This window comes from Cynoglossus semilaevis, chromosome 7, assembly GCF_000523025.1.
Source record: "Cynoglossus semilaevis isolate Cse_v1.0 chromosome 7, Cse_v1.0, whole genome shotgun sequence".
NCBI classification, from domain to species: Eukaryota; Metazoa; Chordata; class Actinopteri; order Pleuronectiformes; family Cynoglossidae; genus Cynoglossus; species Cynoglossus semilaevis.
The window spans coordinates 5,717,910-5,729,610 of NC_024313.1; the positions used below are offsets into that span (position 1 = coordinate 5,717,910).

Genomic DNA, 11,701 nt, shown 5'->3' on the forward strand with positions numbered 1-11,701 from the left:
GACTCCCCCACCTCCCCAGCCCCCCTGAAAAGGCAGCAGAAGTAATGGAAATCTGGTGGAGGAAGTAGCTCTGAGGCATCCATTGTTAGAAAAGGGATCTAATGAATAGTAACGTCGGTTTATGTCTGCCCTCTTGCAAACTTCACAGTGTGTATTTGAAGCAGTAACAGATGGATATTAAAAAATAAAAACCTGCTCCCTAACCATCAGCGGATGGAACATGTGAATATGTGCAGCGTGTACGCCAACAGAAACTACTGGGAGAGTGATATCTGATCTGGAGAAGTCGTCTTCCAGTGCTAACTCCAGATGAAGCGTGGCCACTTACAGAGGTAAAGAAAACATGACACATATGCTAAAAATATACCCGGGCACAGACCCAGAGTTCCACAATGAGCAGATTCAGTCTGAAGAAAGTGTAGGCGTCAAACCCAGAAACCTAATAGTGTTAACTACACATGGGCTGGATGGCAAATCCCACCAGTTCCAGTGACGCATGACGGGAGTTACAAACACACGGATGAGACGACGGAGTTTTGGTGAACAACAACAACAAACCAGGTAACTTATGTACTACAATAGTACTACAAAAGTTCCATCGCCATATGATCCACTTGTGATTCGTTAAGGCAGAGTTCAAATCCCCTTTTGATCTATCAGTAAAAGAAGACAGCGACACTATGTTGCGGTTCTGCTAGAAAGATATTGTTCTAGAGTTTTTCTCGACCAATAAATGTGGAGCTAAATGTTAAGACAAATTGGTGATTTTTGTGTTCTATAAAACTAAAAATCAACCTCTTTCAGCTTCACCGTGAATTTCTATTTCAATTAAACACAGGACTGTAAGCATTTTTAACATGGCAAAAGTGAGGATTTTTCTATTTCAATTAAACACAGGACTGTAGGCATTTTTAACATTTTTCAGTTGTGCAATCCTCAGTGGTGAATCTGTGTGGACTGAGTGCACTTGTATCACTGGCTCAGCTCTCACCAACAGCAGCACCGGCCAATTTGCACCAACTAAAGGGAAGTTTATCACCGCTGTTGACCTACATATTTACTATAAACACAACCGTTCACAACAGAGAACTAGTTTGTCTAATTGTAAAACAATAAGACAAACTAGTTCTCTGTTGTGAACGCAATAAAGAACCGTGACAAATATCATTGAGAGCCTTCTTCTTCTTTAATTCAGAAAAAGCAGAAACATTTTTAAGCCAATGTTATGTTTTAAAAACATTTCTCCCAACGTCTAGCGTTCGTTTGACATGCGGGCCAGACTTTATTGATTTTCATTTGACAAGCATAAAAAAAAAAAAACAAAGGATACAACATGCTCTGCAACCATACAGGGAATATTTGTTCTTCTGACTTTACAATAGTCGGTGAAGTCAGACACACCTGGTGGTCGTCACCTCTCTGGTTAACCTGTAAAGAGACTGGGCTGCATTCTTCACTGAGACCCATTCAATATTTAACCCTCTGCATAGTCTGCATGGCTTCTGCACAGACAGAGAATGTCGGCGAGGGCCGTAAAGCCATAAATGACGGCCACACTCTCTCCAAGAAAGACAATGGCTTGACAAGGATGGAGCGGAACGGCCCACTGTGTCTTTCACCAGGGCTTTTCTGAAACCAAAACGACTGGTGAGTTGTCCATCAGGAGTGGAGGGCGTTCCAAACCTGACTGACTTTTCAATCACCCTATGAATCAAACGCTGACGACAGCCACCGACACCCATCCCACAGTTTTGGTGGCCGCACCTTGCGCAGGGTTTTGTGTCGGGGACACGGTGAAAACAGGATTCTGTTGGGAGAGCCAGGGAGCGCTATTATTCCTGCCTGACAACTATGTCACTCAGATAAGTGTAACATGAGTCACCAAGGCTCGAGCGCAGGAGCATTCGGTCGCTCCTCAAATCTCATCAGACCAAACCTCCTGCAACGGGGCCTCCAGGTGCTTTGTCATAGAACTAGTTTCTTTTTCAGAAAATTAAAAAAGAACTCCACTGGAATGTGTGACATCTGCCAAACGTTCTTTCATCCAGTGTTCAACGCTGAAACCTGATGCTTACAACAAATTCTATCAGATTAATGTGCTCCGATCATGGTTCAACATAGAAGTACTGAAATAAATCTGCAAAAGACAATTGTTTCTCCCTCAGGTGCAATAACAATTCTATCGACTATGTTTACTTTGAATTTTTGTTTACTAGACAGAACCAGTGAAATGAACTTTGTATGAAGTGTTATGACTACAAATAATGAGTTACAGATTTGTTCTGTATTTTTGGAGTTATAACAATGACTGCCTTGAAAAATAAAGTGTATAAAAGCACCTCACACCTTTGCTACATGATGATCAACACTGACAAGAGTGAGTAGCCAACATATATCGACCAAATTATCAATAAAGATATGCTGAAAAGGTACTTATCAGCCAAGAAGACACAAAGCCAATATTATCTGAAAGATAAAATGAGGTTAGCCCCGAAAAACAGACAGTAAAACAGAGCAAAAACTCCATGAAAGACTAAACTCAATCTTAAAAAACAACTCAGGATTGGAAGGGAGTAAAAATCCAGTAAAAAATAGTTAAAAATTAAACCAATAAACATGTAAGACTTAGGCCAAAGTTAAGAGTTAGAAAAAAGGGGAAGTGAAAATGAAAGATATAATTAGCCAAGGCTAGTCTGCAATCATCTCAAAATAACCTTACAATAAGCAAAATTATTCCCAAAATTACCTCATGATCTTGAAGTTTAACTAATGGATTAATGGACAAATACCTAAGAACTGATCTAACGAGTATTTGAATGTTAGCTTAAATGTGTTAGTTTTTTATGGAAATGACCAAAAAAACATTTTAATTTTCTACCCTGCTCTGTGGAAAAATAAAATAAAACCCATTTATCAGGACTCTTAATGTTATACAATCAATCTGACATAACGGTGTTAAATACAGTGTTTTTTGTAACGTCTGCTATCAGACAGTCCTGATGTCATTTCCACAGCAGCCGTCCTGACAACCCTGAGGCCATTCAAAACAAACCCACAACACACTTTATGACACAGACCGGGGCTTTAGTCACTGTCAACACAACAGACGGCTGTGTTCTACAGACAGACACACACCACCACCGGGATGTAAGCAGCCACATATGCAGTGTTTAAATAAATGAAAAAGGTTGACTCTGTGCTTTGGGAAACGTGCTTTTCTCATCTCCATCAGTTTTTCCTATCATAGTCTATAATATACAGAGGCAGTCACACCGCCTACTAGAACTTTCCAAGCATTAAGCTGAGGCCGGAACCTGTGCCATGTGCCTCTGTACTGTACGTAAGAACTGGGGTGTGGCTCCATTAGTCAAGAGCTGCTCAAATATGTGCAGCAACGTCAGCAATGCACTCTTTTATAAGAAATAATCATTAGAAAAAAACAAACCAAACAGCTGAGAGCACAGAAGGATGAAGTTTGTGTTATTTTGAATTAAAATAAATGGCAATAATGTACATTCTAATACTTTCTCTGGTCTAATAACATCTTAAAATTTCAAATATTATAAAATTATGTTTGAAATATATATAAGCAATACGTTTTTGTGCTAAAATTTGTACTAATTTTTTATCAATTTGTTGATAAACTATAAAGCTGTTTTCAGGCTGATTTTAGGTTTTATGCTAACAAACAGCTTTATTGGTTGTTTTTAGCCTTTTTACACATTTAAGCTTTCTGTTAGCCGTTGTTTGCTTAAGTTTTGATTTGTGTTTAAACGACTGTGCCTCTCTGTTTACCTACCCTTATCATTTAAACCTATAGAGCACAACCTATTACGGTGTCTTGTAACTTTTTCTCACTAAATATCTCACAGCTTTTAATTAAACTTATTCCAACATCTCGAGAACACTGAGGCCAACCGTTAATATTTCAAATGTCCTCATCCTCCAGTTTCTGACATTGATAAGAATCAAAGACAGTGATGAGCAAACTCCAATAAATCCATGGTTTCACCTCAGAACATTTTTAACATAGCCACGCCCCTGTTATTTATTAATGCAATGAAAGACAATTCCAACAATATGGATCACGTTGGTGTGTGTCCACCTCCTACACTGTAAACAGACTGGAAAATGAATCACGGAGTCTCTCCCCGTGTGTGTGTGTTTCCAGACTTAATGTCTCACAGATCTGTACATGGATGATGTACATGTGACACACCCTGTATCATTATATATAAAAAAAAATTATGGTGTTTTGACCAGTTTGATAAAGAACTGGTAAATGGAAATGACTGTCAAATTTAATAAGACATTCTGTACCAAATGTAAAGAGTATTCTGAACTTTTAAACGTCAATTTAACTTGATGAAAAATGTATAAATGTCAAAAGAAAACCGCCAACGTCCACACAGTAAAGTAAAGTGAAAATAATGAGAACAAATGAAAAGGTTTCTTACCGCTTTAGGCATTTTTTCTGTCCTTTTTTTTCTTCTTCTTCCTGGCTCTGTTGGAGTTTCAGCTCAGAGGAGAACTGGAGAGCTGTGTCTGTCTGTGTCTGTGTCTGTGCCTGTGTGTCTGTGTGTCTGTGTGTGTGGCTGAGCCGCTCAATGTGTCCTTTCTGAAAAGAGAGAAAGAGGAGAAACGAGTTTGAGCTACTTGTGCGCTACTTAAAGCCGGAGCACTGAGGCTCTGACTCTCCTGCCTGTAACAGTCATCACAGATGAATCACCACTCAGACAGTCAAGCTCACGCTCGGAACACACAAACGCACCGGAAATAGATCAGTTACACCTTCACAAGAATAGCACGCCTTTTTTTAAGCGAGCTTTTCTCAGGCCAAAGATCAAAATATAACAAATTAATGTTTTTGACCAATTTAAATACAACTTATTTTAATGCTAACCCTATTTTTTTGTTTCTAAACTGCACTGGCACAAATATTCGTTCGTACTTATTTTAATTAAAGAAAATGAGATAGGAGTGTTTAACTAAATACGTTCGTACTTATTTTAATTAAAGAAAAATACGCTGGTTCATGAAATAGGAGTGTTTAACTAAAGGTTCTGTATAATAAAACATGAAGTTAATTAAACAACCCTCATCAAATTGTTTATATTTGTGTTTCAGAGTAATACTTCAATCTGGATTACTCTCAACTACCAGATTATCATAGTTTTTCTATTCTACAGACAAACATCCCATCAAATTGCAATAAGAGAAAATACACAAATAACGGAATAATAACTTGACAATTAAGTAAGTGTAACCAAATTATGAATACATTGGGGGACGCTTTTATTTTGGGGAAAAGGAGCTTATAGGTGATGTGGTGTTGTATTTTGAAATATTGAACCGGAAATTGTAAATTTTCATTCTATTTTGACTTTTTTGACTCATCTAGGCAGCAGGCAGGTTAAATATGGTACTCAACACGCCTCACCCACGGGCTGTGATAAAGTTAATCGTCTCCACCCTGCTATGTTTTGCTCTTTTATTTTAATTTCCCCTTTGCTAACAAACCAACACCCCGGTTCAGATGGATGTTTGTTTGTCGTAACACTAAAACAATTATGTCAGATTTGACCGCAGTTGACCAGTTCACACGTGAACAAACACTGCAGTGTAACATTTACCGTCAGTTAAACTGTAAAAATGTCACCAAAATGTGACTTCCGGTGTCTGTTTTTTTTTAAGGTTACATTTGGTTGAGCTCGGTTCACGCCCCACAGTCATGGGGGGAACGAACGAAAAATACCCCACGAGGTTAAAACCGAGTAAAAGTTAAGAATGAATACTGTAGTATTATAGAGTAAAACTGTACATATTCAGAGACGTTGTGTTTGAAAAATGACGCCGTCGCTGCGTTCAGCCACATCCTCACTCTAATCCCACAGACACCTGTTGTCAGATTTGCCTCCTTTGTGCACCGGGCGGTAAATAAAGTGTACAGAGTGAAACATTTTTTGGTGCCTGAAGCTTCCACCTCTTTGTCAACCACCATTACAACGAGCAGGTGAGGTCAAACGGAACAACGCGAATTGACAGGAAAGTCTTACCGGAGCTGATGGGCTTCAGCAGACGATAGTCCGGAGCTGCAGCTGCAGATTTCTCCTCCCTCTCTTCAACCAGTCACAATATGGCGCTCATCCTCCACCAATCCAAGTCACTCACAGTCCGTGCCTGTTCCTGCTCTCACCGCCAGAGCTGCAGGGGTTCACAAGCAGTGGAACGGGGCCCTGCACGCGACCCAGCAGGAGGGGGTTTTCACATAAAACCAAAAGACACTTTCATTATGATGCAGAGGGAAGTTTGTATGAAAACGTATTTCCCCCTCCCTCTGGGAATTAAGTTGTAGCATTAAAAGAAGAAAAGAAGAAGAAGAAAAACTGCAAGTTTAAAAGTTGCACATATATAAGAATAATATGAGTGATTAATTTTAAGTGACAATATAGTAGATGTATTTTCATATCTTGGTCTCAGACAGCATATTACGTGATTAATTTTAAGTGACAATATAGTACATGTATTTTCAAATCTTGGTCTCACACAGCATATTACAGAATGATCTATGATATATAAGTTTCTATAATCTGTTGGGGTTTTTTGTTTACAGAATGATCTATAATATATAAGTCTCTGTTGGTTTTTTTTTTTTACATGTGAATAAATCACCTTTATCCTTTAAATCCAGGAGTTTGCCGTCTATTCTTAGTCATTTGGTCAAACTTCCCTCTAATGTCACACTTTTTTTAGGTGTGGCTGCATAGAAACAAACTCTAATCGACGTCTAAACAACTTGTATTCTAATTGTGTAAAGACCGATTATACCGTTTCCTTCTGAGGTAAAGTAGTTACATCATAGAAACTTTTTTTTTCCCCTTTTGATTCGGCGTCATCCGCCCCGCAGTAAGGCAGAGGGGCGGTGCCTGAGATGAGCTGACCAATGAGAGGAAAGGATTAAAATAGAGTGGTATATATCAGAGGTAAGACCTACTTCGCGACATAACACCGCGGTGAACTGTGACACGAGACCATCTAAGTTTGTTCACGGAACTTGAGTTTTTAGTCGTCACCTTTTATCACTGATCCTCGACAGAGTCACAGTCTCACATATGCAAAGCATTCTTGAATTTGCCTGAACGGACTGTTAGTAAAATAACACCTGGTGCAAAACAAAAAACACAAAAAAACAGACAGGAATAGACTTTGACACCAATAACTAATAATACTGGCTTCAATCGAGCAATTCTGACCAGAAAAAAAAGGTTTTAAAGGAGGATAAAACTTCAGATTTAAAAAAAAATCTCTTAGTTCTGTTTTTTTTTTTTCAAATACATCTCACAAAAGCTACATTCTGAGATTTCTGGAATTAGTAACGTTTTTGTTTTTATTCATTGAAACAATGACAAAGTCTGGCTTGTAGGATTAAAGTAACATTTTCTGGAAGATTATAAGAAAAAAAATCAGTTTAGGGCCAAAAAAAAAGAAAGATGAAAATGTAATGAAGAGAACACATTCTGTTTGTTTTAAATGAACCCAAAGATGAAATATTAGGAATTCACTTTTAACCTTTCGTTAACTGAACATTTCATTTATTTTACTATTTCATTAATCTGACGAAAATCCTGATGGGATTTTTTGTTTGTTTTCTTATGCAAAATAAAACAATTCCTTCCTCTAGCTTTTCCTCTTGATCCCAGCATTTTATTTCATCACTGGACGTTTTCTCTGTTCTCTACGTCAGACTTCTCCGGTGTTTGTGGTTGTGATTCTTGCTGTTTTAACATCGCCTGCCTCGTTTGGGCCACTTCGTAGATGATACCTGAAACAGACAGACAGACAGGATGAAGAGGTTTCTGTCAAAATCTGCTATTACTACGACGGTAATAGTTGTAATATTTGCAAGCGTCCAGAAGATGGCGCCGCAACAAAGTCTTTGCCGTAGATTGATTTGTGAGGCCTCTTTTCTTTATCTTATCCTATTAAGTGTTTGAACACGTGTAGATGAGTGCAACAATTAGCCACGTATCCAATCATACGGCGAGACAACATCACGTGGGTGCTGTCAAACTGTGTCTGTATTTCAAATGGCTCCATTTCTACCTGAGAACTGGTTGTATCAGATGCTCTGATTAATGATAATGTATAGGTTGTATCAGATGCTCTGATTAATGATGATATTATGTTATATTATTAAATGTATGTATCAGATGCTCTGATTAATGATAATTTATGATTTGTGATATTATGTTATATTATTAAATGTTTTATTTAATTTATTATTTTAAAATGACATTATATTAAATGGTTAATGTTGTTAAAAAAAAAAATTATTGGGACCCCACACAGACGTTGTTTACTCCGTTCGGACAGATCAACGCCACCTACCGTCCAGCAGTTGTCTCGCCACACGTCTCTTCTCCAGACTTTTATTAACCTCTGCCATGAGCCACGGGAAGAAATTTGTCTCAATATCTGAAAGTCAGATAAAAAACAAAGTCACATGTCAGGTGTATGAGTCTCTGTGGTGCAGTAATGCCATCAGGTTGCAGAAAAGTAGAGTGTGAAAGTGAAGTTCACCCTTCTCCACAGGGTCATAAAAGTAACCATGGTCACTGAGCGAGGTGAAGACTGCAGGTAGAAGGTCAGCTAAGTAGTGTTGGCTGAAGACACGAGCAGCAATTTTTTCTGCCGTCTCTTTTTCTTTCTTCAATGCCTCCCTTTGCTCAGCAATTCTACGTTCCTAAAAAAAATTAAAATACAAAACCCTACAATTATTAAAAACTTCAGTCAGGTTTCTCTTAATTAGTATGTTACAAATGTAAAGTTTATTTGTGCATTAAATTAACTTTCCTGCTTAAAATAATTTTTACTGCATAGCCACATACCCAAGAGGATTGTTTTGTTTTTTGTTGTTGTTGTGGTTCCTGGTTCAATTCCACCTGATCCCCAATGCCCAAGTGACAAGTGACAAGTCATAAAAATGCTTGTAGCAGTACTCATTGACAACTTCAATGAGTACTGGCACTAAAGCAGAGGTAAAAGGTGGACATTTCCTGTTTTGTCATTTATAAGCCAACAAGACAAGCTGTTCTGACTGCAGTACCACTGTCAGCCCGCAGGGGCTGGCACCAAACAATTTAAGCTCCCATTGACATAATTGAAAAAAAAAGAACTTCTCTCAGTAAATGCTGAGTACTTCAAATTTCTTGTGGTATTATGTGGTATTTTATCACTTATGCAGCAGCGTTATATAACAAAAACAAGAGATAGAAAAAAAAGCAAACAGAATCCACACCACTTCTCTGAGAGACACGTGTTCGTACTGAGCCTAATGCAGGGCTGTGTGATTGTGTGTACGGGGAAAAGGACACTGTGAAGTGCTTTTCACATAAGAGCTCTACAAAGTCCATTCAATTGCTTTACAGGACACGAAATAATTCTCAGAATAAAACAGAATCAGTTCGTTCTCATTCTGCTGATGACGCTGCCCTACTGTGGACTGTAACTGAATTACATAATACAGTACTTACTAATTCTGAATACATATGAACATACTTTTTCCTGGCTGCGCCGTCTCTCCTGCTCCTGAAGCCGCTGCACTTCTGCCAGCTCGCTGTTTCGGAGCTCCAGGAAAGCCCTCTGCTGGGCCCGCAGACACTCCAGCTCCTCCTCCTCCATCACCTCCAGGAGAGACTGCTCCACCGTTTTCCCCACCAGGACCTCCAACAGGGGCTGGACCTCCCTGTCAAAGTCAAACAACTGCACAAGATAGTCAGAATAAGTAGTACTAGTGTCAGGAGTTGCAGTAATACTTTTTTTTCAGTAGAGGCCACTAGGAGGAGCCACTAGGGGTAAACTCATGGGCACGTAGACCAGCCAGGTCTGGAGTTGAACGCAGTCAACACAGGGAGCCACTAGGGGTAAACTCATGGGCATGTAGACTAGCCATGTCTGGAGTTGAACGCAGTCAGTAGTTGCAGAAGATCAGTGTTATCCACTGATCCACAGCTTCACCAGTGGGATGAGATATGGTATGAAAGCGCTAGATGCTAACATGCCAAAAAACTGGAGTCAATGTTTATGATATGTTTATGATGATGGTACAGGCGTTTATTTTACGATATGCTGATGATGTCATAATATCTGTGTAAAATAGGTGGAGAATGTTATTATTAACTACATAAAATGGCTAGCCTCGGACAAATGGATATTCAGAAAGGCCTTCCAATGGGCAGGTCAGGGGTTCAACTCCAGACATGTGATTTACCCACCTCTCCTTCTTCTATCTGAGTTGCCACATCTTTGCCAGTTTTGGCAGGTATGAAAAGAGGAGTGGCAGGTCGGTCCAAAAATGCATCCGTCTGACATTCAATGTCTGTTGTTGCTAGAACGTCACTGAGCTCCTCGAGATATAAATCTAGAAAAAATAAATCCAGGTTATAGGTCAAATGCTGTTTTCCAGAACAGTGAAAAAAAACCTGTTACCTGTTTGTACGTCAACATGAGTTCTGCCCTGCAGGGCTTCAGGGGTTTTAAGTCTGGATTCTCCGAATGCTCGTTTCTGTGTGATGGCTCTTCTCCTCATCTCCTGATGTCTTTGTATTTCTGAAGGGGTTGTTTGTGCCGTCTGTAGTGACGTAAGGGAAAGAAAGAAAAAATTCAAGATCAACAGACTGTAGAAAGGATAGAAAGAAATGAAAACATATAAAATTGTGATGATGATTGATTATTACAGTCTGTAGGATGTGCTGGGAGTAAGTGCTTCCCCTGACAACACGGCGGTCATACATGATGTTTCCATAGTTTCTGAGAGCCCTGTCATTTCAGAAGAGAAATGGGGAAAAAAATGATTAGAGCATACAATCTGACACTCAACGCCAACAGTGGTTTTGAAAATGAATGTCGACCAAATGAATGTCGACCCATCACATCCCCAAACCCTCCAAAATGGCCTATTTAGAACCTAAACACCCGAGGAACCCGCCATTATGTTAGAATCATCTCAATGTTAATCCATGTTCAAGAAACCAGCGGAAACAAACAAACAAACAAAAAACGGCCTTTACTTTTGCAGCCCTATTTCTGTGTCGACCATGCCCTACATATGATTTTAGACCTTAGTTACGATATTTAACTCGTACAGGTGAATACGTACTGCTGAGGCGGAACTTTAATGCGGTTCTCCACGGCCCTGGGTCGACTGGAGAAGGTGTAGGTGCCGCTCAACTCTCTCATTCGATGCGAACCGAACGCCATGAAGTGTTCGCTTGAGGTGTTCCAAGTGTCAGAACCAGCAGAACCCCAGTTCCACCGCCACGGTTCTCGCGTTCGGAACACAATCAAACTAATTAAGTTGACGGAGGAAACTAAAAGTTGTAGCAACAGTAACCAGGAAGTGTTGGACTGTTGCGGTCCGGTCACTTCCGTTCCAAATTAAAATGGCTAAAATAACGCGTGACATTAAAATGTTTTTCAGGGTAAAATGGCTAAAATAACGCGTGACATTTTTTTTTCTATCACATACATAATACACAGTTTTAAGTGTAATATTTTGAATTTTTATTTGAATTTTTTGGTTGTTCATAGTTGAGATATGGACTATTAAATAAAAATAAATCTTTCTATTCTGATGCCCGTAACTAATGTATTAGTTTTTCTCGTCAATCATTTAAAACAAACATTGTAAATGGAAGCAAAC

The 11,701-nt window shown here is 39.1% G+C and overlaps 2 protein-coding genes across 3 annotated transcripts in view; both read right to left on the reverse strand.

Annotated features, from left to right (window-relative positions):
- Nucleotides 1-6,214, reverse strand: part of ezrb (ezrin b) — a 26,981-nt gene extending 20,767 nt beyond the window's left edge. Inside the window, exons 1-2 of one of the 2 annotated variants that reach the window (XM_008312997.3) lie at nucleotides 6,057-6,214; nucleotides 4,458-4,618 (exon numbers count right to left, since the gene is read on the reverse strand). In XM_008312997.3, coding sequence (XP_008311219.1) covers nucleotides 4,458-4,469 — 12 coding nt within the window. In that variant the 5' untranslated portion in view covers nucleotides 4,470-4,618; nucleotides 6,057-6,214. Of the gene's footprint in view, nucleotides 1-4,457; nucleotides 4,721-6,056 lie in introns of those variants that run through there. The other variant, XM_025056837.1, reaches the window with a different exon arrangement.
- Nucleotides 6,215-7,634: 1,420 nt separating this feature from the next.
- Nucleotides 7,635-11,419, reverse strand: rsph3 (radial spoke head 3). Its single transcript, XM_008312996.3, has 8 exons — nucleotides 11,159-11,419; nucleotides 10,737-10,818; nucleotides 10,489-10,630; nucleotides 10,275-10,420; nucleotides 9,559-9,762; nucleotides 8,581-8,743; nucleotides 8,389-8,475; nucleotides 7,635-7,822 (listed from the first exon to the last, which is right to left on the reverse strand). Exons 1-8 carry the CDS (start codon nucleotides 11,257-11,259, stop codon nucleotides 7,713-7,715), a joined length of 1,035 nt encoding a protein of 344 aa, XP_008311218.1. The 5' UTR covers nucleotides 11,260-11,419; the 3' UTR covers nucleotides 7,635-7,712.
- Nucleotides 11,420-11,701: the final 282 nt, after the last annotated feature.